Genomic DNA, 23,640 nt, shown 5'->3' with positions numbered 1-23,640 from the left:
TTTATTAATTTTGACGCGCGCCTCAGTTTTTTCTTCCCGCGTTCGTCGGCATGCCGCGCGGTTCTTCCTGCAAGCCCGCGGATCGGCGCGCGCGCGTTTGTCCCGGGAGGGCCTCTGCTCGGCCTGAGTCCCGGGCGGTGAAGGAACGTCCGGGGCATCGCGAGGGGCTCGGGCCCGGAGCGCGCGTTCGCCGCCGCGAGGGGTAGGCCAATTAGATAGGCCTCAGGACATTTTCCCGCTCAGCGCGGGAGTGGCGGCCATTTTGGGCCACCGGCAGGGAATTCACGCGGACCGCGGCGGGCAATTCGGCTCTACCTCCCGCGTTTTCCCCGCAGCGGGGCACGGCGGGAGGGGTCGTCGCGGAGGGGCTTCGGCCCCGGGGGGATTCCGGGGCCGATTCTTCTGACTAGGGGTCGTTTTCGGAGGATTTCGCGGTTTTGCTGCGCAAGGTACTTAAGTACAAGCGTAGCAAGCGCTCCCGAGGGGGGAGGCTCTGAGGAGGGCCCCCACCAGGCCCCACCGAGAAAGCGCAAGGCAAAGAAAAGAAGAAAAAAAAAAAAAAAATACCACGGTGCGCACCCAGGTTCCCTCGCGAGGGAAACGGCGGCCCCGAGGCGTACCCCAGGAGGCAGATTCAGAAGATTCCTCCACGGCGGATACTGATGATCCCGAAGAGTCCCCGAGGGGGGCCGAGGCGTCGGGGGCGGATGATTCCGCCCAGCCCGGCGCGGGAAAAGGTACACAGGCAGCGGACGGGGATGTCCCCAAGGTAGTCCGCCTGTTCCGCAGAGAGGAACTGTCGCCACTCATCCCGGCCATCCTCCAGGAGCTGGGGATAGAGGCTCCACCCGTGGTGGTCCGCCAGGAGGCCAATATGGATCCAGTTCTGCGAGGTCTCACGGGACCGGCGGTGGCTTTTCATTTTCATTTTTCTTCGGATATCTTGTTCCGGGAGTGGGATACCCCGGAGTTAGGGTTGAAAGTCAGCAAGGCCATGGACAAGCTCTACCCGCTCCCGGAGGAGGCGCTGGAACTTCTTCGACTTCCAAAGGTGGATTCAGCGGTCTCCGCGGTGACGAAAAGGTCCACTATCCCGGTCACGGGGGCGACGGCCCTTCGGGATCTACAAGACAGGAAGCTCGAGGTGCAGCTCAAGAAGATATTTGAGGTATCCGCCCTAGGGGTGCGGGCCGCAATCTGCACTAACTTCGCGGGCCGCAATCTGCACTAACTTCGCCAGGCGAGCTAGTTTACGCTGGGCCCAAGTCCTTCAGGCGAATGCGGGCCTGTCTGCGGAAGAGACGTCTCAGGCTGTTAGATTGGAGGTGGCAATAGCTTATGGAGCTGACGCCCTCCACGACCTTCTGCGCACTTCGGCTAGGTCCATGGTGGCAGCAGTTTCAGCGCGCCGTCTCCTGTGGCTGCGCAACTGGGCAGCAGATGGCTTTTCCAAGGCCCACCTGGGTTCGTTACCTTTCAAGGGAAAGTTGTGGTTCGGTAAGGAGTTGGATGATTTGATGATTTCTCTGGGAGAGAACAGGGCATTCAAACTGCCCGAGGATAGGGCCAGAGCGCGGTCCTCTTTTCCGGCCTGGTCCCGATACCGGGGGCCCAGGAAATCGCGCCCTCAAAGATCCGCCGGACCTTCGTATAGGCCATCTTCTTCCCAGAACACTCAGTGGCAGCAGTCCTTTCGTGGGAAACGTTACGGGAGGCAAGGAGGAGCCCCGTCGGGTGCAGGGGCCAAGCCCTCCCAATGAAGTCTGGCCGGTCCACCCCTCGTCGCGCCCGCAGCACGCCGTTCCAAATGTAGGGGCGCGATTAACCTTATTCCTTGAGAAGTGGACCAGGGTGACGTCGGATCAATGGGTCCTCGACGTGATCAGCCACGGCTACGAGTTAGACTTGCTCGCATCCCAGCGGACAAATTCCTGGTCTCGCCCTGCAAGGCCTCCGGGAAGAGGGCGGCGGTGTTGGACACCATCCGTCGGCTGGAAAGCTTGGGGGCCATATCCCCCGTCCCTGTCGATCAGCGCGGCACGGGCCGTTACTCCATTTACTTCGTGGTTCCCAGGAAGGACGGCTCTTCAAGACCAATTCTGGACCTGAAAGGAGTAAACAGATGTCTTCGCGTTCCCCACTACAGAATGGAAACGATTCGGTCAGTTATCGCTTCGGTGCGTCCGGGCGAATTTCTGGCTTCTCTGGATCTCACGGAGGCGTACCTTCACGTGGGCATTCAGCCATCGTGCCAGCAGTTTCTGAGGTTCTACATCCTGGGGAGGCACTACCAATTTCGGGCGCTCCCATTTGGCCTTGCAACGGCGCCTCGGACATTCACGAAAGTGATGGTGGTAGTGGCGGCGCAGCGGCGACGGGAAGGTCTCCTGGTTCATCCTTACCTTGACGATTGGCTGATTCGGGCGAAGTCCGAGAGTCAGTGTCGACGGGCGGTGGACAGGGTCCTCCAGCTCTTGCAGTCCCTGGGCTGGGTGGTCAATTACCACAAGAGTCGATCGGATATGCAAGCTGCAATCTCAGGTGAGGCGTCTGTTGTCTCTTCGCCGTCCCTATGGCTTCAACGCTCGCGTTGGTACCCTGGGCGTTCACTCACCTGCGGCCATTGCAGTCTTCTTTGCTGTCCCGTTGGAAGCCGATTTCGGAGGATTTCTACCCACCGCTCTCGCTTGTGGGTCCGGCACGATCCAGTCTTCTTTGGTAGCTGGATCCAAGTCATCTGTCCTGTGGCGTATCCCTTCTCATTCCACATTGGACGGTGGTGACCACGGATGCCAGTCTCTCCGGCTGGGGAGCAGTTTTGCCTAGGGAAGTCGGTGCAAGGCCTTTGGTTAGAATCGCAAGCTCAGTGGTCCATCAACCGCCTCGAGACCAGAGCGGTCCGTCTGGCTCTCCAAGCCTTCCTACCATTGGTGCGGGGACAGGCGGTCCGGGTACTGTCGGACAACGCCATCCCCGTGACCTACATCAATCGTCAAGGCGGGACGAGAAGTCCACTGGTGGCGGAAGAGGCGCAAATGTTGATGGTCTGGTCGGAACAACATCTCAGCAGCATAACAGCATCTCACATTGCCGGGGTCGACAACGTGCAGGCGGATTTTCTCAGCAGGCATCGTCTAGATCCCGGAGAGTGGGAACTGGCGGACGAAGTGTTTCTTCTCATCTGCAGGATGTGGGGAGTTCCCCACATGGATCTGATGGCCACGTGGCACAACGCGAAGGCTCCGCCTTTTTTACAGTCTGCGTCGAGAGAGGGCAGCAGCGGGCGTCGATGCGTTGGTGCTTCCTTGGCCGACGGATGTGCTGCTGTACGCTACTGAGGTTCCGGAAGCAGTCTACGTCCCTGGCTTATGTCAGGGTATGGGTAGTTTTTGAGGATTGGTGTGTGAAGCGAGGTTTGGATCCCACTACCGTTGCGGTCCCTGATATTCTGGCTTTCCTCCAGGCGGGACTGGCCAGAGGATTGGCGTGCAGTTCCCTACGGGTCCAAGTGGCGGCACTTGGTTGTTTGCGGGGGAAGGTCGGGGGATCCTCCCTGGCTCTTCACCCGGATATAGCCCGTTTCCTGAAAGGGGCTAAACATCTCCATCCTCCCTTGCGTCCTCCCTGTCCGGCTTCGAATTTCAATTGGGTTCTTTCGGCCTTATGTTCGGCACCGTTTGAGCCTTTGCAGCGCTCTACTGTCAAAGATCTCACGTTAAAGACCGTGTTTTCTGGTGGCGATTTCTTCGGCTCGCCATCTCTCGGAATTGCAGGCGTTGTCCTGTAGGGAGCCGTTCTTGCGAATCTCCGACACAGGCGTTTCCTTGCGGACTGTCCCTTCCTTTCTTCCTTAGGTCGTCTCGGCTTTTCATTTGAACCAATCCGTTGAACTTCCCGCTTTAGCGGTCGGGGAGTCGTCGGATCCGAAATCGAGAGATTTACGGAAGCTGGATGTGCGGAGGTCCCTCCTTCGCTTTCTGGAGGTCACTAATCCTTTTCGGGTAACGGATCATCTGTTTGTCCTCTTTTCCGGCCCAAGGAAGGGTGCTGCAGCGTCTCGTACGACGATCGCCCGTTGGCTCAAAGAGGCCATAGGCTCAGCGTACATGGTACGGGGAAAGCCTCCGCTGGTGGATCTTCGGGCTCATTCGACAAGGTCTCATGCTGCGTCTTGGGCGGAGGTCTCTCAGGTGTCGCCTCAAGAGATTTGTAGGGCGGCTACCTGGAAGTCATTGCATACCTTCGTCCGACATTACCGTCTGGATGTTCAGGCCGCTGAGGCCGGAGGTTTTGGGGAGAGGGTACTCCGAGCGGGACTCTCTGCTTCCCACCCTCGGTAAGTTGGCTCTGGTACATCCCAGGTGTCCTGGACTGATCCTGGTACGTACAGGGAAAGGAAAATTAGTTTCTTACCTGATAATTTTCGTTCCTGTAGTACCAAGGATCAGTCCAGGATCCCGCCCGCAGTACTACGCTAAGGTATCGGAGAGTCCGCTCATCGTTGTTTCCGTACGCTCACTGCTTGTTCGCTCTCCCGGTTGGGGAGTCTGGTTCCTGCAAGGGTTGGAATTGTTTCCATTTAAGTAGCGAGTTTGGCTAGTTAGCTATGGTTGCCTAATTGGGTTTCTACTTTGACATTACGTATGACTGAGGGGCTGTGACTGGCACAGGGGCATATAAGGCTCCGCCCACAAGTTTTAGTCTGTCTCCATCTACTGGTGCGGAGTCACAACCCAGGTGTCCTGGACTGATCCTTGGTACTACAGGAACGAAAATTATCAGGTAAGAAACTAATTTTCCTTTCACTCAGATCACAAACTGGTCTTGACGTTGGGGGTAGCTGTGGCCACAGAGCGGGGACTGAAGCTCAGCGCTGCGTGCAGGGCTTGGAGAGGAGCGTTCTTGCTGGGCTGCACAATTCCCCTTCCTCCGGATTAGCAGGCAGAGGCGACGAGAGAGAGGGAGCTGCACCTGATGAGCCCGTGGTCATTCTTCCACCTCATTCACCCTATGAAAACGAGGCTCTGCTAGCTGGGCCTGACCCTTTGGGAAATGTCTGAGGTAACGGTGCACCGGAGCACGGGCCGCTTTCTCCGCCCAGCAACAAGCGCGGGCCTGTAACTCTGGCTTGGGTTCATGGTTTCAAATATCTGATTATTTTCCATCATTTACAAAACAAGGAGGATGGATGCGTCCTTAGCATTCATACAGGAGTTGTAAGGCAGGGAAGAGTCTGCGGCAAGCACACGGGTACCAGATATCCCCACCTTAGGAGCAAGCTGGGGAGGATCAAAATGCACCGAATGAACTCATTGCGAAAGATCACACATTTACACGGACCATTCAAGCGAAAGGTTCTTCCCAGCGGTAACAGCCGAGGGTGCAGGAGCAAAAACTGCTTCCTTCTGCGCTGAGTAGCGCTCGCCGAATGAGGGAAACCACGAACCAGAGTAACGAGGAGCAGCAGATCTCTGTTACCAAAAGAAAAGCTTCGGAAGTCAGAACCCAATTCCTGTCCGGCTCTAGAGCCAAATTAAGCAATCAAGGTGGAGGCCCTAGGAGCTTGGCGATCATCTTCCTTTTCTGGAGTCGCTCTCAGTTCCAGGAGCTCAAAGGACGCCCTTTTCTTAAAAGGAGGAATAAAATAAGAAGCTTTGACAATCGGTGGGCAAGCATTCTCCGGAGTTCTTAAAACTTCCAGGAAATAATTGTTAAAGCAACAATAATGGAGGGAAGAGCGACACTTTAGGAAGTTTTATGAAAGTCAAAGTCCTATTCCTAGTCAAATATTATCCTTCGATAAAATGTGCATGAGTTGCTGATTTCCATCCACAGCACAGATTTCTTTTAATCAGTAAATCCCATCTCCACCTCTTTCACTTGCGCTGGGGATTCTTGCAATTGGTGGAAAAGGCTTTGGAACTGAGTCGAGAAAGATCTCTCTGAATCAGGAACAGCATCCCGAATCCCCTTCCAAAGGATAATATCAGGCTTTGGGAAGCCAACTGAAATAAGCGGAGGAGATGGAAAACGTCTGCTGATCCATTAAAGAGGAGACCAGAGGACCCTCTTCCTACAATTTTCCTGCTCCGTGTTGCCGTGAACTACCACCGGAAGGGCCAATATCCGCGATCGCCTCGAGTCTTGCTCCTGAGTGGGGTCAGGCATCGTCTCCAGGCGCCGCACACACGTCACCGGCCTGACTGGCTTGGGTTTTTAATTCCCTGGTAGGCGATACATTAGAACATTGCTCCCAATTCTCCATCATGGGCACATATTAGGGGCAGACTGGATGGCTCATGTCATCCTTATCTGCTAACTGTGCTGCAGGTTTCTAAATTTACTTTGAATGATGATGCGTTCAGCCCCTCTTTGTGAATGAAAGAGAGCCTGGGAAAAGGACAGAGGATATTTGCTGGTAAAGCTGGAGATGAAGGTAGGGTCTGCGCTATTGCTGCAGAAGGGGAGACTGGACAGACTGGATGGGCCTCATGTGTCATTAGATCTTCTGCTTCTATGGAACATTATTTGAGGGGACATGGACTGTTACTGAGGTTCAGTAAATCATAACATGCAATGGATTTGCAAGTCAGATGAATTAGGAATAAAGGAAATTTGTTCCTGACCTCTGAGTGCAATCCCTGAGCTTCAATGGGACGATAAGGTCTCCCATGATGCTAGGCTATGTCCTAACGCAGCAATTATACCATGGCAAAGAGTATTAGGTCACTTGGTCTTCTTGTCACCTGAAGCTGCTCCTATGTGGGTCAATGGTTTACTTTAGCTTCTTATAATGTTTGAGTTTCTTGTGCAGTTCTTACCTCTGAAAATTGTAGTTTGTTTGTGTTCTGCGATTCTTTTTATTGGACCTAACCATAACTTGGTGGATGTGCTCCCTGACCAATAACTTGTTGAATATGCAACATGTGTCGTCATTTGGTGGGCATTTTCTATGAATGAGCCACAGCAAGCTGGTTACGTACTCAAGGAGCCATGACCGGCTGGAAATGATCATTGACCTGGTAGACATTCTCCTTGATGGGATACTCAAGGAGCTGTTACTTGACAACCATTGAACCCTGAGTTTATGAGCATGCTCATAGATATGTGATTTTTTTTTTCACAAGTCATAACTTGGTGCTCATTCTTAGGTATGCTTACTGGGTTATAACTTGCTTGACTAGGGTAATTGAACCTTGTTTGCTTTCATAATGTTAAAAAATGCAGAGTCATGTATTTAAGATGCAAAAACCCAAAGGAGAGGTACAGTATAGGAGATGAAATCCTTCTAAACTCAAAAGAAGAACAGGATCTGGGGGCAATAGTATCTGATGGTCCTATGGTGGCCAAATAGGTGGATAAGTTGATGGCAAACGTTTGACTGCCTAAAGAGAGGAATGGTCAGCAGAAAAAGGGAGGTGATATTGCCCCTGTATAGGTCCCTGGTGAGACCTCACTTGGAATATTGAGTACAGTTTTGGAGACCGCACCTTCAAAAGGATATAAACAGGATTGAGTCGGTCCAGCAGGAGCTACTAAAATGGTCAGTGGTCTTTATTATAAAGCATCTGGGGATAGACTTAAAGATCTGAACATGTACACCCTGAAGAAAAGGTGGGATGGGGAAGTATGATAGACACATTTAAATATCTCAATGGTTTCCATGCACAGGAGGTGAGCCTCTTTCAACGGAAAGGAGACTCTAGAATGAGGGGTCATGTGAAGAGGATGAAAAGGGGCGGACTCAGGAGTAATCTTAGGAACTATTTTTTACAGAGAGGATAGTGGGTGCATGGCACAGCCTCCCAGTGGAGGTGGAAGGGAGAAAGACAGTATCTGAATTTAAGAAAGCATGGGGCAAGCACAGGGGATTTCTGAGGGAGTGGTAAGGATTGTACAGCTGAATAGTTGGTGTGGATGGGCTTTTTCTGCCTTTATGTTTCTATATTTCATAACCCTTGGTGATAGATGCTGTTTCTTTTCAATGGGATTGTGATATTCCAAAGCAGATTCCCTTGGGTTCAACCATCGTCTTATTAGTATCAGCAGTCTGTCTTACTTAATACAGGGCATAACACTATCCCCATTAATACCCCTTATAATCATGAAATCACCCCATAACAATTGGAAAATGATACTTTTATAATCAGGTTCCATCAGCAAATCATTCTGAGGCAAACACCGCATATCTCCAGACCTCTAGGGACCCACAGGTCCACCCATGCTATTTAACTCCCATCTCAAAGGATTATGGGTATTTGTTTGTGGTCCTCTTTTCCCAATCGAAAATGAAAGACTACCAGTTCCAGAATGCTTTGTGACTGATGAGCACTTTCCTAGTTGAGTAGGGAGAATGAAAAGTGATTTCCGAGGGCTTGAAGAGTGGTCGAAGATTTGGCAGCTGGGATTCAATGCCAAGAAGGGCAGAGTCCTGCATCTGGGGTGTGGTAATCCAAAAGAGTGGTATGAGATGGGGGGCGGGGGACTGATGTGCACAGACCAAGAGAGGGATCTTGGGGTGAAAGATTCTGGCAATCTGAAGATGGCGAAGCAATGTGACAAGGTGATATCTAAAGCCAGAAGAATGCTGGGCTGCACAGAGAGAGGAATAACCGGAAAGAAAAAGGAGATGATAATGGTCCTTGTACAGGTCCTTGGTGAGACCTCACCTGGAGTAGTGTTCAGTTCTGGAGCCCTTATCTCAAAAGGGACAGAGACAGGATGGAGATGTTCCAGAGAAGGGTGACAAAAATGGTGGGGGGGTCTTTATCAGAAAACCTATGAGGAGATCCTGAAGGATATGAATATGTATACCTTGGAAGAGAGGAGGCATAGGGGTGATATGATACAGACCTTCAGATACCTAAAAGGTTTTAATGATATACAAACATCAACCCTTTTCCGTTGGAAAGAAATCAGTAATACTAGAGGTCACGAAATAAAACTCCAAGGAGGACGCCTCAGAACCAATGTCGTGAAACATTTCTTCACGGAGAGGGTGGTGGATGCCTGGAATGCCCTTCCGGAGGAGGTGGTGAAGACCAAAACAGTGAAGGAATTCAAAGGGGCGTGGGATTAAAATTGTGGATCCCTAAAAGCTAGAGGATGGAAATAAAGAAAAGAGTGCATGGGGTAACTTGATGGTGCGGGGGTTATTACCCTTGGGGGCGGATTTTCAGACTCCGCGAATAGGCCTACTTTTGTTTGCGCTCCAGGCGCAAACAAAAGTACGCGGGATTTTAGTAGATACGCGCGGAGCCGCGCGTATCTGCTAAAAACCTGGATCGGCGCGCGCAAGGCTATCGATTTTGTATAGCTGGCGCGCGCCGAGCCGCGCAGCCTAGCCCCGTTCCCTCCAAGGCCGCTCCGAAATCGGAGCGGCCTTGGAGGGAATCCTCTAACGCCCTCCCCTCACCTTCCCCTCCCTTCCTCTACCTAACCCACCCGCCCGGCCCTGTCTACACCCCCCCCCTTACCTTTCTCCGGGGATTTACGCCTCCCGGAGGGAGAAGTAAATCCCCGCGCGCGAGCGGGCCTCCTGCGCGCCGGGCCGCGACCTGGGGGCGGGTACGGAGGGCGCGGCCACGCCCCCGGACCACCCCGGGCTGTAGCCACGCCCCCGTACCCGCCCCCAAAACGCTGCCGACACGCCCCCGAAATGCCGCGACGACCGGGCCCGCCCCCGACACGCCCCCTTGGAGAACCCCGGGACTTACGCGAGTCCCGGGGCTCTGCGCGCGCCGGTAGGCCTATGTAAAATAGGCTTCCCGGCGAGCAGGGCTCTGAAAATCCACCCCTTAATCAATAAGCCTTGATACTGGTGATGCAACTCCATCATTGCTCTCTGCTTCAGTGGCAGGGGAAAAAGGGGAATTGGATTAATTCAGCAACCAAGGGGCCCCGACTTTTACAGTCTGGGGAAACAAGTATGGGGGTAACCTGCTGATGTGGCGGTTACTGCCCTTAACCAATAAAGCTGATACGATGCTGCAACTCCAACATTGCTCTCTGCTTCAACTGCAAGTATAACGGGGAATTGAATTCAACAGCAATCAACGAGGACTGGTGTGGGAAACTGATAAGCGCAGGGGGTAACAGGGAATTGGATTCAAACAGTAACCAATGAGGGCCCTGACGTTTATGGTCTGGGAAACAGATAAGCTTGGGGGTAACCTCCATGGCACAATGGATACTACCATAAGCTTACTGGGCAGACTGGATGGACCATTTGGTCCTTGTCTGCTTTCATTTATTTATTTTTCTATACGGATATTCGATTTGACATATCACAGCGGTTTACATACAACAGGATGTCTAAGGCAAGCCTTATAATGACATGATACAGTATAACAGATTAACTGAGTACATATAACTTGCTTTACATAATAACTTTTCTAACAGTAATATGTTCTGATTTAACTTATTATGTACAGTGGCAGAGAGGGGAAATGGCAGTGCCAGGGGAGGGGTAGCTAATTTCTATGTTTCTAGTGTCCAGGCACAACAGCCTTACCCTAATCAAGATTAATGGGATCGTTTCGTCAAATCCAATTAATTTCCGATGCTGCTCCATTGTCTTGCTTTTGGTATCTACAACATATACTGTAGTAACAATATCAGCAGATCAAGACCAAATTGTCGCATCCCGTCTGCCGCTTAAGATTCTTCCACTTTGGATAGATGAACTTTTAAATTCTCAGATGCATTCCAGCCCCAACTCACTCACCCCCACCGCCAGGTCTTTTAGCTGATCTCTGGGGACCTTTGTTTTCAGTTTTTATTTTATTTTCCCTGGGATTTTAACGGTGACTATTACAACATGAACTTGAATGATATTTTCTTGGAAACATGACGGGTCATTTTTATTCCCTCATTTCTCCTGTTTTTGCTTTTGTTTTAATAAACACTGATAAAATAAAATGAAAATGGAAAATGAAGGTCCCTGTTGACCTTTTAACCCTTTTCCACCTCCCAGTCTGTGTCAAGCATGCCAAAATCCACAAAAAGCGATGCCCTCTTCCACCTCTACTGGGAGGCCATGTCAGGTCCTTCTTTTTTTTTTTTTGTCAAAATCATTTTTATTAGTGGAAACATGCATTACGTCGACACTAAGTATATAGTACAAGCCGGAACAATAGTAACAGAGTGCGAGGAAACTTAGCCCCAAGGGGCACAATCCAGAGTGTAACAGCAAGTAAACAGTAGTATCAACATACATGATCCCATCATCAACTTGTATTCTTACATCACCCATGTTTACTCCAACACCCAGGCCCCTTCCACATTTAACCATGGTCCCCCACCCCCTGTAGGTTACGCCAGCCTTGCCCTTGTAGCACTGCTTGTGTAGTGTGCTTATCTCATGGTGGCTCTTTCCTCCAAGGACCAAGGCATGGAACCAGATGTTTTCTTCTGCTACCAGCTGCTGGAAGAGACCGGGATAATCCTAGCGCCTGGAAGTGCATTTGGACAGGCTGAGGGGACCTACCATTTTAGGTAAGAACAGAACCTGATCTCCCTGTGAACATCCCTCGGACACAAATACTTCAGTGCACAGGACAGAGAAAGGGGACCTAGTCGTATAACACGCTTCCGGCTGGTTCAGGCATCTTTAGGTTGATGGTCCATGACCACCCGTGCCCTCTGTTATTTGTTGTGTCTCCGTATCATCAAATATCCCAGTCTCATTCTTTTTTTTTCAGGCTTTTCTTAACATCATCCTAAGAGTGTCTATGTTCCCAGCTCTTCTGGAGAAGGGAGAGAGGATAGTTCAAGTTTTGTTTTTAAGAAAGCAGTTCAGCCTTGCATAGAAAGATCTCTTGTGAGCTAAGCCACTTTCCCTGTCTCTCTGGGGATAATGGTAACAGCTTAGGGAGATTTGTGGCACACCAGTAACCATGCCATATTGGACCAAACCGATTTAAACCCTGAACCTGGAACCTAACATAAAAGGAAGTACTTTAAATCCAGTTCTGAGTAGAATGCAGAATCTCAGTGCAAGGGGTAATGGTGGTAGAGGCGGCACTTGGCAATAACGATCATAATGCAATCAAACGTGACATAATCCGAGGAGGGAAAATAATAAATAAAACTATTGCAACATTTAACATTTAAAAAGGAGAGTATGATAAAATGAAGACATTAATTAGAAGAGCCATTATAAGGGTTGAAAGACCCGGAGACAGTTTAAAAACGCCATCTTGGAAGAACAGATAAAATGTATTCCACAATTTAAAAAAGGTGAAAAGAAGACTAGAGGGTTACCAACATGATTAAATGGTGAGGTGAAAGAGGCTTTTAAAGCCAGGAAGGCATCTTTCTGATAAGAAAACAGACCCAAATGAGGTGAATGGAAAAGAGCGTAAGCACTAGGAAATCAGATGTAAAACATTTTTAAGGCAGGCCTAGAAAGAATTTGAAGAGAAACTTGCCAAAGAAGCAAAAACTCAAAACTACAACTTTTTCAAGTACATCAAAAGCAAAAAGACTGCCAGGAAGTCAGTTGTGACATTGGGTAGGCAAATTTCAAAAGCCAAGTAGCCATATAAATCACTATTTGTATAGATAAAAATGCCTTTTGAAAATTGCCCATCCTGTGTGCAGGTAAAATAGATACAGCGTTTTACAATGACCCATTTTGTACCCGCATTTATGTGGCAGTGTTCTCGAGGCAGGGGTTAAGTTGGGGGAGGCAACAGTGTACATAGTTTTGTATTTTCAAAACTATGCCTGTTGTTTTTCAGGGGAAAAGTTTAGGCAGCAAATCCCTGCGGGTTCTTTTTCTGTACACAATTTTCAAAGTGAAAGTACATGAGTACTTTCCATGTGAATGGTTGTACAGAGCCCCTAGGAAAAGCACCACTGAACTTTGCATTGAAAAGCAGTTTATAAATTGTCCTCAGAATGGTCAGGTTGGGTACAAGATCTGGGTGGATTTGGGAGGGGGGGGAAGGGAACCACACCACACTCACACTGAGGCAGCGTCAGGCCGTGGCTCAGACACCCGCCGGTCCGAGTCCGAAGTGGCCAGAGACCTTAAGTCTAAGCACGTTCCGCTGGCCTTCTCCACTCCTGGTATCTGTGCCTTCCTCTTCCCTAGGATGACTCTTCTTCCTCCCAGGGAGAAGCTGAAGACGATCGTAGAGTCCATTAAAGAGTTCCAGAAGAAGTTTCTCCAGGACTACGCCTGAGGCAGCAGCGGAGAGCAGAGAGGGAGCAGCCACCCTCCCAGAGTCTCTCTTCTTTCCGCCTTCACCTTCACCCTTCCCTCTTCCTCTCCTGTGTCCCCTCTCCCTCTGCCTCTTCCTCTCCTCCTGTGTCCCCTCTCCCGGCCCCTTCTCTCTCTCTCTCTCTCAGCAGGAGGGCCTGTTTACGGTCCGCACTGTGCGCGGGTGGCGGGGACGGGCGCTGCTTGTGCCGGGGTTCGGTTCTGGTCCACCTTTGCGCGCTCCAGAAGGGGCAACGTCTTGTAAACCAGCAGGAGAACGTTTCGGCCTTCCGGGACCCTCTCTCTAACGGACACCTAGAGCGGGAAACCGACGCACCACGAGGACTCAACAAAACCAGGGACCCAGGACGGCCGTGAATGGATTTAACAATGTTCTGATTATCACGTCAGTCAGCGCTTTCTCTCACCCAGAACAGACGTTATCACTCCCTTTCCATATTCTACTCTGCACTCTCTAATGTCCTCTCTCTACTTTGTATCCCCTCCCCATCACCAACCATCATCCACTCCCTCTTCATCTCTGTGTATTGGCTTTAAACATTTTTAAATATATGGTACTCAAGATTAATTTATATATATATATATATATATATATATTCTCACCCTCTTTTCCCTGAAAGCTTATGCCTCAATAAATCGGTTTGTCTATAGGGCACCACCAGCCTCTGTGTTGATTTTTTTTTCTGCTGCTACCAGACTCACCCCGGTCCCTTCCCATTCCCTGCCGGCATTGGAAGGTGATAAAAGTCGATTAGGCAGAGTGAGCCCCTTCTCAATTCCCCTCTTACCGTGCACCGGAGGTTGCTTAGAGTTTGTCCCTGTGTGCCCCTCCCACCCAACCCCCCCTGGCTTTCTCCGTCCAGATGTTGCCAGGAGCAGGCCTGCCCCGGAAGGTGTCCATCCCCCCTCTCCCAACAGCAGCCCGGCCAATGCCATATCTGCAAGCGTCAAACGGGCGCTCCTGATCCAGCACCCGCTCCCTTAACGTGCACCAGTCCACCTCTCCCGTTTCGCATCGGCTGTCCAAAACGGGCGTCCAGTTACGTGCCGAGCCGTGTGCTGCGGCCAGCGCACAGTATTGTCTCGGCCTGCTAGAGTTGGAAAACCCATCCCAGGCCCCTCGGAGCAGTCTCACAGCAAAGTTGCCAGCTGCTTTGCTTGTGACTGTGTTCAATGCATAACGTGGCTGCTGCGGAGGATGAATTAGTGAATACTGATTTCATATTTTCTCATCATTAATAATATAGTAAATGACGGCAGATAAAGACCAAATGTTCCACCACTGTGGGTGGTCAAAGAAGCAAACTATAGGCTGCACTTACATTGCCTGTGCCTGGACTGAGCATTGTAAGTGTAAGTGTGGCCCCTTTTTCGTGGGTTTTCACTGTTCCCAGGGGCACACAATTGAATTTGTTTTCTGGGGCCGTTCTCCCTTTGTTCTCTGTCCCTCCTCACTTGTCTTCCTTATAACAATGATAAGAAAAAAAGACTTAAGGATCCACCAATGTAAATTACAAGAGAAGGAAAATAGTTGGTGCATATTGGAATGAACTGTGACTGCAATCGAGATCGCGCTATCGATGCTTTTGCAGAAGTCTTAACAATTGGAGGAAAAGCCCTCAGCGCTGGTGTCTTTTCTGAATTATTGATCAGCGTGTACACTACTAGGTACAGTCATCGGTCAAAAACCTCCACTAGATCTCTTCTTTATTAGAAAAACTTTTTTTATGTTCTTTTTCAATAAAAAATTATTTTCTGCTCTTACTCGCTGCGTGTTTGGGTAAATTTGCAAAGTGAGCAACAAGCATATGAACAGGAATTGTCCTGATTTTCAATAAAGAGTTGAACATCCAATCCCTTAATAAAACATATTTTAGAAACCAATTGCAGTCTCAATTACATTGCCCAGTTGACTCAAGGAATTTTAGGACAAGATTGCCTTCTAAGTCAAAGTGATGCAGCTCATAATGCTGCTGGTAAGGCAATTCAAAAAAATCGCTTTCAGCGGGACTTGAAAGGTTGCCGAACAAGGGTGGATTCTTAATCGCTCTACAGTTCTTATGCAGATAACAGTGTAATCCTGCAGTACTGGGGTTCCGGCGCTTCACAATTTATTGCCCGTGTTTAGAGCTCCATGAAAGCTGCTTGTAGCACAGAATCACTTAGCTTGGCATGGGAACTGTTCCAAGTTGTACTGGAAGACGCTTGAAACGCCGACGTAGGTTTCGCGGGAAATGCTGCGTTAGGGCAGTATCGCGTCTCGAAGGATTACATAGTTTCTTGTCTGTTTTAAGCGTTCGGTCATCAAGCTTTGAGTCAAAAGTATATGTACAAGGGGGTCATCTTACCGTACTCTCACTTCCTCTAAGTATGTGTCCAGTCCCTCCGGTTCCTGGGATCTAGCCTATCACTTCATCTCCCAGTGTATAAACTGTCCCAGTGGGCCAGGGAAACCCTACTTGTGGGGAACAAAACCCTAAGGTAAGTATAACATTAAATATTCATATAGAAATGGGACATATGGGGGGGAGAAGGCAACATCTGGAAAGCAATGTTTACTAATGTTTACAGCATGGGAAATAAAGTCCCAGATGGAAGAAGCTAACTTGAGTGAAGTGACTGTCACGGAGACGTGGTACAAGGAAAAGCCTGACTGGGATATAGTTACACCAGGCTACAATCTATTCAGGAAGGACCGGGTAAGAAGGAAAGGAGGCAGGCATGGCATTATATATATAAAGAAGAGTATTAAAGCTTACGAGGTTAGGAGGAGGCACAGAGTAAATCTGGGAAGAGGGAATGGACATCGATTTATATTGGTGTAATATACAGACTTCCTTCATAGACAGAGGAGATAGATAGAGAATTAATGGAGGATATTCACAGGAATGTTATTTGTCAACTGGTAAAAGAACGCCCAAGGAGGGGGCGATACTGGACCTGGAGCTTCCCAACGGGGACAGTATCTCTGATGTTATAGTGGATGATCTTCTGGGAACAGTGACCACCGGATGGACACAAGAGATGAAGGTTCATTCAAAGGCGAGGGTCCTGACTGCAGGGAAACGAACTTTCTCACACTGGGGGAGTACGTCTAGAAGTCATAGGCTGGATGGGACAATCTATGGGGAAGTATAAGAGCAGTGGGCAAAACTAAAGAGGTATTAGAAGGGCAACTAAGCATTTTGTTAGGAAAGTAAAGGGAAGAGGAAAAAGAGGGTGCTATGGTTTTCTAAAGAAGTGGCTGACAAGGGAAGGGAGAAACGGTTAGCGTTTGTAAACCACAAGAGATCGCAGAAAGAGCAAGACAGGTGTCAGTATCTGGGAAAGCTGGGAAAGCAGTCAGGAATGTGAAAATTAAAATGGAAGAAAATATAGCAAATACGGTAAAACCAAGGGACAAGACTTTTTATAGATATGTTAGTGATAGAAGGAAGGGCATTGAGAGACTCAGAGGCGAAGGGGAGGAACCTGCAGAGGCTGATGAGGAAAAAGCGAAATTGCTAAACAAATATTTCAGTCTGATGTTCACTGTGGAAGGGCCTGGAGCAGGACCACATAAAACAAACACAAATAAGACTGGAAGTGAGGTAAACCTCAATCGATTTTCAGAACAGTGTGTTCGCGAGGAGCTAACTAAACTTAAAATGGATACGGCGATGGGGCCAAATGGGATACATCCGAGGGTATTCAGGAACATCCTGGCAGCTCTGCTGGCTGACATTTTCAATGCTTCTTTAGAGTCTGGATAGTTCCGGAGGACTGGAAGAAGGCGGATGTGCTTCCTGTTCTTTAAAGTGGAAGTTAGGAGGAGGCTGGGAAGTACAGGCCGGTTAGTCTGGCCTCTGTGGTGAGCTAAGAGAGGATGGGGCAGTTTCTGGAATCCAGTGAACTGCAAGATGCAAGGCAGCGTGGTTTTACCAGAGGTGAATCTTGTCAGACAAATGTTATCAATTTCTTTGATTGGTGACCAAAGTGTTGAATCAAGGGAGAGCGCTAGACGTAGTGTATGTGGATTTCAGCGAGGCCTTTGACATGGTACAACACAGAATATTATAAATAAATTGAGAGTTCTTGGTATGGATCCTAGAGTGGGTTCGCAGCTGGCTGAGTGGGAGGTCACAAAGTGTAGTGATAAATGGAGTTTTCTCCGAGGGGGTTGTTACTAGCGCTGTGCCTCAGGGATCGGTCCTTGGGCCTGTTCTTTTCAACATTTTTGTGAGCAACGCAATGCAAGGGTTGACAAGAAAGGTTTGTCTTTTTGCAGATGATACCAAAATCTGTAATAGGGTGGACTGCCAGGAAGGAGTGGGAGACATGAGGAGGGATCTAGTGATACATTACTGCTAACACCTGCAGAGTAATGCATTTAGGATGAAGTATCTTACGGGAATTGTACAGTATTGGAGGTGAAATTCTTCTAAGCACAAAAGAAAAGCAGGATCTGGGGGGGGGTGATTATTTATTTATTTGTTTTTATATACCGGTGTTCGATTTACATATCACATCGGTTTACATACAACTTGATGGTGCAGGAAGTCAAGCGTTTCCTTTTGTTTGATACAGGGAACATCTAGAACAGTCATATAAATGATAACAGTAACCTGAACAAAACAATAATGATATCAATACATGTTTGATCTATGGTGTATCTGTAATGGGAACATGGGTGGTAGGTTGCAAAACTTGTATCTGACGATCTTAAAAGTGGCCAAATAGGTGGATAAAGTGATGGTAAAAGCAAGAAAGATACTTTCCTGAATGGGGAGAGGAATGGTGAGCAGAAAAAGGGAGGTGATATTGCCCCTTATAGGACCTGGTGAGATGTCACTGGGAATACTGAGTACAATTCTGGAGACTCCACCTTCAGAAGGATATAAACAGGATGGAGTCGGGCCAGAGGGAGGCTACTAACATGGTCAGTGGTCTTCGTTCTAAAGCATATGGGGATAGACTTAAAGATCTAAACATGCATACCCTGGAGGAAAGGCGAGATAGGGGAGATACGATAAGAGACATTCGAATATCTCAAAGGTTTCCATGCACAGGAGCTGAGCCTTTTTTTTAATACAAAGGAGGCTCTGGGACGAGGGGTCATAAGATGAGGGTGAAAGGGGGTAGACTCAGGAGTAATCTTAGGAAATATTTCTTTACAGAGAGGGTGGGGGATGAATGGAACAGCCTCCCAGTGGAGATGGAGACAAAAGCAGTGTCTGAATTGAAGAAAGCATGGGATAAATACAGGGATCTCTGAGGAAGTGATAAGAATTATAATGCTAAATTAATTGGACAGACGGCCAGACTGGATGGGCCATGTGGTCATTTTTGTTGTCATGTTTCTATGAATCCCTTGAATCCCAGAAAAATTCTACCTGAGTCCAATTGCCAATTCTCGGTCACCCAGCCTGTGTCCCTGTCCCTGGGGTGGAGATCCACTTGGGGTCTGCAAAGATCTTGCTCCTTTTCTCTTCAGCCTCTTCTCTGGAGGAGAGATCAAATGTAGAGCAGGAAGCCGTCTATCCAGCCCAGCTTCCGAGTGAGGAGGAGGAGTAGATCAAAACCTCCTCCCAGCTCAAAAGGGGAAACAGTTCCTCAAGCCAAAAATCTCTCTCTGTTGTGATGACGGCACTGACCTGTCCTCTTCTCTGACCCAGAAGGGTGGCTCACAGGTCTCCAGCCCCGTCCTCTGTATCTGGGAAAATGGCCTTCACCAAAAGGTCCAAGGTTTCAGACCAGTCCACTTCAAAATTAACAGAACTCTTAAAAGTGTCTCTCTCAAAAAGAACGTGGGCCCTTTCAGACAGGGAGTGCACTGCTAGGGATCTCCTCAGTGAACAAAAAAGGATTGAGTGGGATAAGTAGGGCCTCACTCAGCAATGGAGAGCCAAAAATCAGCTCCTTACTCCTCAAAAGCTAAATCATACTGAATACATCGCTCCTAATCCCAGCTCCCCCCGAATAGACTGAGACCACCAATCACAGCCAGCTCAAGAGGAGGTGCAGCTCAGGACTAGCATCTCTAAGAGATGGGCAGGGATCTAGGGCCATCTAGTGGCTGACCAGGGGGGCGGCCGTGCGGCCATCCGGACCTGCCCCCGCTATGCTGCCTATCCTGAACATCAGTGGCCGCCCTGACCCCTTAACAGCAGCAATTCCAAGATAAAACTTCGGCGTGGGGCCTCCTACAATCGTTGCATGCTGAAAGGACCTGCTGTGACCCCCCACCCTCGAGTATGGGTGTCCATGTAACAGAAAGCCCGTGGAGGAGAAGGGGCGGGGGGCCATGGCACGACCCGTGAGCACACGACGGCTGTGGGAGGCCCCCACACTGGAAGTTTTATTTCGTGCAAGTAGTGGGGACAACTCTTAAGGTAATGGGGAACACCCGAAAGGGAACGATATTAGCAGGAGCAACGATGAGGGGGGGGGGGGGGGGGGGGTGGTGGGTGGTGTCTGTCCCTGGCTGTACTTCCAATGATTTCAAGGAAGGGTGGGGGAGGAGAGATGGGAGTTGGTTGCCCAATCGTTTATGGGGCAGGGGAATTTCTCCTTCTATCCATTGTCTACGAGTCCAGCCCTGAACCATGGTCCTCCCTGCTGTGCAGGTCACACTGACCTCCGTGCACACCTGATGCAATTATACCCCTGCTGCTAGGGTAATAACTGCTGCTTCCTGCACTTACCCCCAGTGCTTCATCACTACTTGCCCTGGCACTGGGGATCTTCCGTGTTTATCTTCATGTTTTCTGAATTCTGTAACTTGTTTTTGTCCTCGCCACCTCTTCCAGAAGGGAATTCCAGGCATCCACCACCCTCTCCATGAATAAATATTTTCTGATTTTGATCCTGACTCTGCCCTCGGAAGCTTCATATCACAGACCCTTCCTTTCCATTGATAAAGCTTTGTTACTTGTGTATCATAAGAACATGCCATACTGGGTCAGACCAAGGGTCCATCAAGCCCAGCATCCTGTTTCCAACAGTGGCCAATCCAGGCCATAAGAACCTGGCAAGTACCCAAACATTAAATAAATCTCAAGCTATTATTGCTTATTAATTAATCGCAGTTTATGGATTTTTCCTCTAGGAATGTATAGAAACCTTTTTTAAACCCAGCAACACTAACTGCAATAACCACATCCTCTGGCAATGAATTCCAGAGCTTAGCTGTGCATTGAGTGAAAAAGAATTTTCTCCGATTAGTCTTAAATGTGCTACTTGCTAACTTCATGGAATGCCCCCTAGTCCTTCTATTATCCAAAAGTGTAAATAACCGATTCACATTTACTCGTTCAAGACCTCTCATGATCTTAAAGACTTCTATCATATCCCCCCTCAGCCGTCTCTTCTCCAAGCTGAACAGCCCTAACCTCTTCAGCCTTTCCTCATAAGGCAGCTGTTCCATGCCACTTATTTTGGTCACCCTTCTCTGCAAGTTCTCCACTGCAACTATATCTTTTTTGAGATGCGGCGACCAGAACTGCACATAGTATTCAGGATGCGTTCTCACCATGGAGCGATACAGAGGCATTATGACATCCACCATTTTATTTTCCATTCCCTTCTTAATAACGCCTAACATTCTGTTTGCTTTTTTGATTGCCACAGCACTCTGAGCCGACGACTTCAATGTATTATCCACTATGATGCCTAGATCTTTTTCCTGGATAGTAACTCTTAAGATAGAACCTAACATCGTGTAACTATAGCATGGATTATTTTTCCCTATAGGCAACACCTTGCACTTGTCCACATTAAATTTCATCTGCCATTTGGAAGCTCAATCTTCCAATTTCGCAAGGTCCTCTACAATTTTCCACTTGAGATTTAACTACTCTGCATAATTTTGTGTCAGATGCAAATTTGATCACCTCACTTGTCGTATTCCTTTCCAGACCATTTATATATATATTAGAAAGCACCGATCGAAGTACAGATCCCTGAGACACTCCACTGTTTACCTTTTTCCACTGTGGAAACTGACCATTTAATCCTCATCTCTGTTTCCTGTCTTTGAATCAGGTTGCAATCCACAAAAGTTCATCACCTTCTATCCCGAGACTTTTTAGTTTTCTTAGAAGCCTCTCATGCGGGACTTTGTGAAATGCTTCCTGAAAATCCAAATACACCCCATATATTGGTTCATCTTTGTCCACATGTTTATTCACCAAGTCAAAAAACTGTAGGAGATTTGTGAGGCAAGACTTCCCTTGGGTAAATCCATGCTGGCTGTGTCCCATCAAACCCTGTCTATCTAAATGTTTTGTGATTTTATTTTTTTATAAGTTTCCACTATTTTTCCCAGCACTGCAGCCCTTTTTAAATATCGGGGTTTCATTGGCCATCTTCCAATCTTCAGTTACAACGGATGATTTTAATGATTGATTACAAATGAATTGAAATAGGTCTTGAAATGTCATGTTTTACTTCTTTCAGAACCCTGAGGTTTATGCCATCCAGTCCAGGCTCTGGCCTACCACATCTTCCAGGTTCACCGTGATTTGGTTCAGTCCATCTGAATCATTATCCATGAAAACCTTCTCCATTACGGGTACCCAACATCCTCTTCAGTAAACACCGAAGCAAAGAAATCATTTAATCTTTCCGCGATGGCCTTATCTTCTCTAAGTGCCCCTTTAACCCCTCGATCATCTAACGGTCCAACTGACTCCCTCACAGGCTTTCTGCTTCGGACATATTTTTTAAAGTTTTTATTAGGAGTTTTTGCCTCTACGGCCAACTTCTTTTCAAATTCTCTCTTAGCCTGTCTTATCAATGTCTTACATTTAACTTGCCAATGTTTATGCTTTATCCTATTTTCTTCTGTTGGATCCTTCTTCCAACTTTTGAATGAAGATCTTTTGGCTAAAATAGCTTCTTTCACCTCCCCTTTTAACCATGCCGGTAATCGTTTTGCCTTCTTTCCACCTTTCTTAATGTGTGGAATACATCTGGACTGTGCTTCTAGAATGGTATTTTTTAACAATGACCACGCCTCTTGCACACTTTTTACTTTTGTAGCTGCTCCTTTCAGTTTTTTTCTAACAATTTTTCTCATTTTATCAAAGTTTCCCTTTTGAAAGTTTAGCACGAGAGCCGTGGATTTGCTTACTGTCCCCCTTCCAGTCATTAATTCAAATTTGATCATATTATGATCACTATTGCCAAGCGGCCCCACCACCGTTACCTCTCTCACCATGTCCTGTGCTCCACTGAGAATTAGACCTCTCTCGTCGGTTCCTGAACCAATTGCTCCAGAAAACTGTCATTTATTCCATCCAGGAACTTTATATCTCTCTAGCATTTGTAGTTCTTCCTTGGATGTCAGCATCCTGGGTGCAAGGTTCTGCATTTTGTACTGAATCTCAGCCTCTCCTGGGCTTTCTTACGTCACTCCTCAATCTGGCTGCTCCCTCAGGGGTGCCCACGTCCCAGTATTTTTATCGCTATCCAGATATCTCTGGATCTCGCTTCTCTATTGAATCAGTCTGTCTAGTATCTTTTAGTGAGGGGAACTGTCTCTTCGTAATGTTATAAATCATGGCAGGCAAGGACCATTTGTCCCACCTCATGGTCTGACCGGCAGTCCCTGCCTACACTGCTCTCGCCAAGGCTCCCTCCCAGCCGTCAGGGATTCGTGTCTGACCACCTACACTGCTCTAGTTTTGACCCTCACCCTTCCTTGCCCTTAGCACCTCACATGGCACAAAAGGTAAGTCCCAGCTGTCAGCTGCACAAGCTTGACCGCCTGCAGGAGATCGCCCCTTCTCCTCTTCTCCGTCGCCGGGGAGTGCGGCCATGGGGAAACTCGCCAGCTCCACGTCCCGGGTTACATCGGACAACGAACCCAAGCCCTGCTGTGCTTCCCTGTTGGCTGACCTCACCTTCTCTTCCTGGGGGGCTCGATGCGATCGTCCCACGTCTCCGCGCACGTCGCTTCTCCCCGTGTAGGCCTCTCACCCTTCACGGCAGAGGGGTGTACACGTTTCCCTTTAGAGGCGAAAACCCCAGCCTCCGCCCCCTCTCTCCTCTGCCTTGGTTACGCTTCGGTCCTGCCCTGCTTCTCTTCTCCACCAGTCTCTGCTGGCGGGTAATTCCAAACAACGTAATGCAAAATAAAAAACCACCCCAAAAAAACCTCTCATTACAGTCCAACCTGGGAGAAATACCCATACCACACCCAAGATCCCAAAGCAAACGAATGTGTTACTCTTTTATCAAAAGAGTTTGTAGGATCATCAACGCCAGACCCCCAGGAACTAAATAACCTCCTCCTGATTAAAGGGAACGGTGAGTGGGAAAGGAAAAATTAATTTTTTTTTCCCGGGGGGGGAGGGGGAAATGTACTCTGGTTCTGCACATAATTTAATTTATACCTCATGCCATTGTGTAAACTGATGGCAACGTTGGGA

At 48.5% G+C, this 23,640-nt stretch overlaps 1 protein-coding gene across 3 annotated transcripts in view; it reads left to right on the top strand.

Moving 5' to 3' along the window:
- The window catches only part of LOC115085808 (alanine aminotransferase 2-like), a 62,203-nt gene extending 48,309 nt beyond the window's left edge, over nucleotides 1-13,894 (top strand). For all 3 annotated transcript variants that reach the window (XM_029592253.1, XM_029592252.1, XM_029592254.1), the window contains 2 exons: nucleotides 11,384-11,496; nucleotides 13,100-13,894. In XM_029592253.1, coding sequence (XP_029448113.1) covers nucleotides 11,384-11,496; nucleotides 13,100-13,190 — 204 coding nt within the window. In that variant the 3' untranslated portion in view covers nucleotides 13,191-13,894. The remainder of the gene's footprint in view (nucleotides 1-11,383; nucleotides 11,497-13,099) is intronic.
- The last annotated feature ends 9,746 nt before the right edge of the window (nucleotides 13,895-23,640 follow it).

The sequence above is a fragment of the Rhinatrema bivittatum genome, chromosome 2 (genome assembly GCF_901001135.1).
Source record: "Rhinatrema bivittatum chromosome 2, aRhiBiv1.1, whole genome shotgun sequence".
Taxonomy (NCBI): domain Eukaryota; kingdom Metazoa; phylum Chordata; class Amphibia; order Gymnophiona; family Rhinatrematidae; genus Rhinatrema; species Rhinatrema bivittatum.
This window is presented reverse-complemented; position numbering and strand designations above follow the sequence as displayed.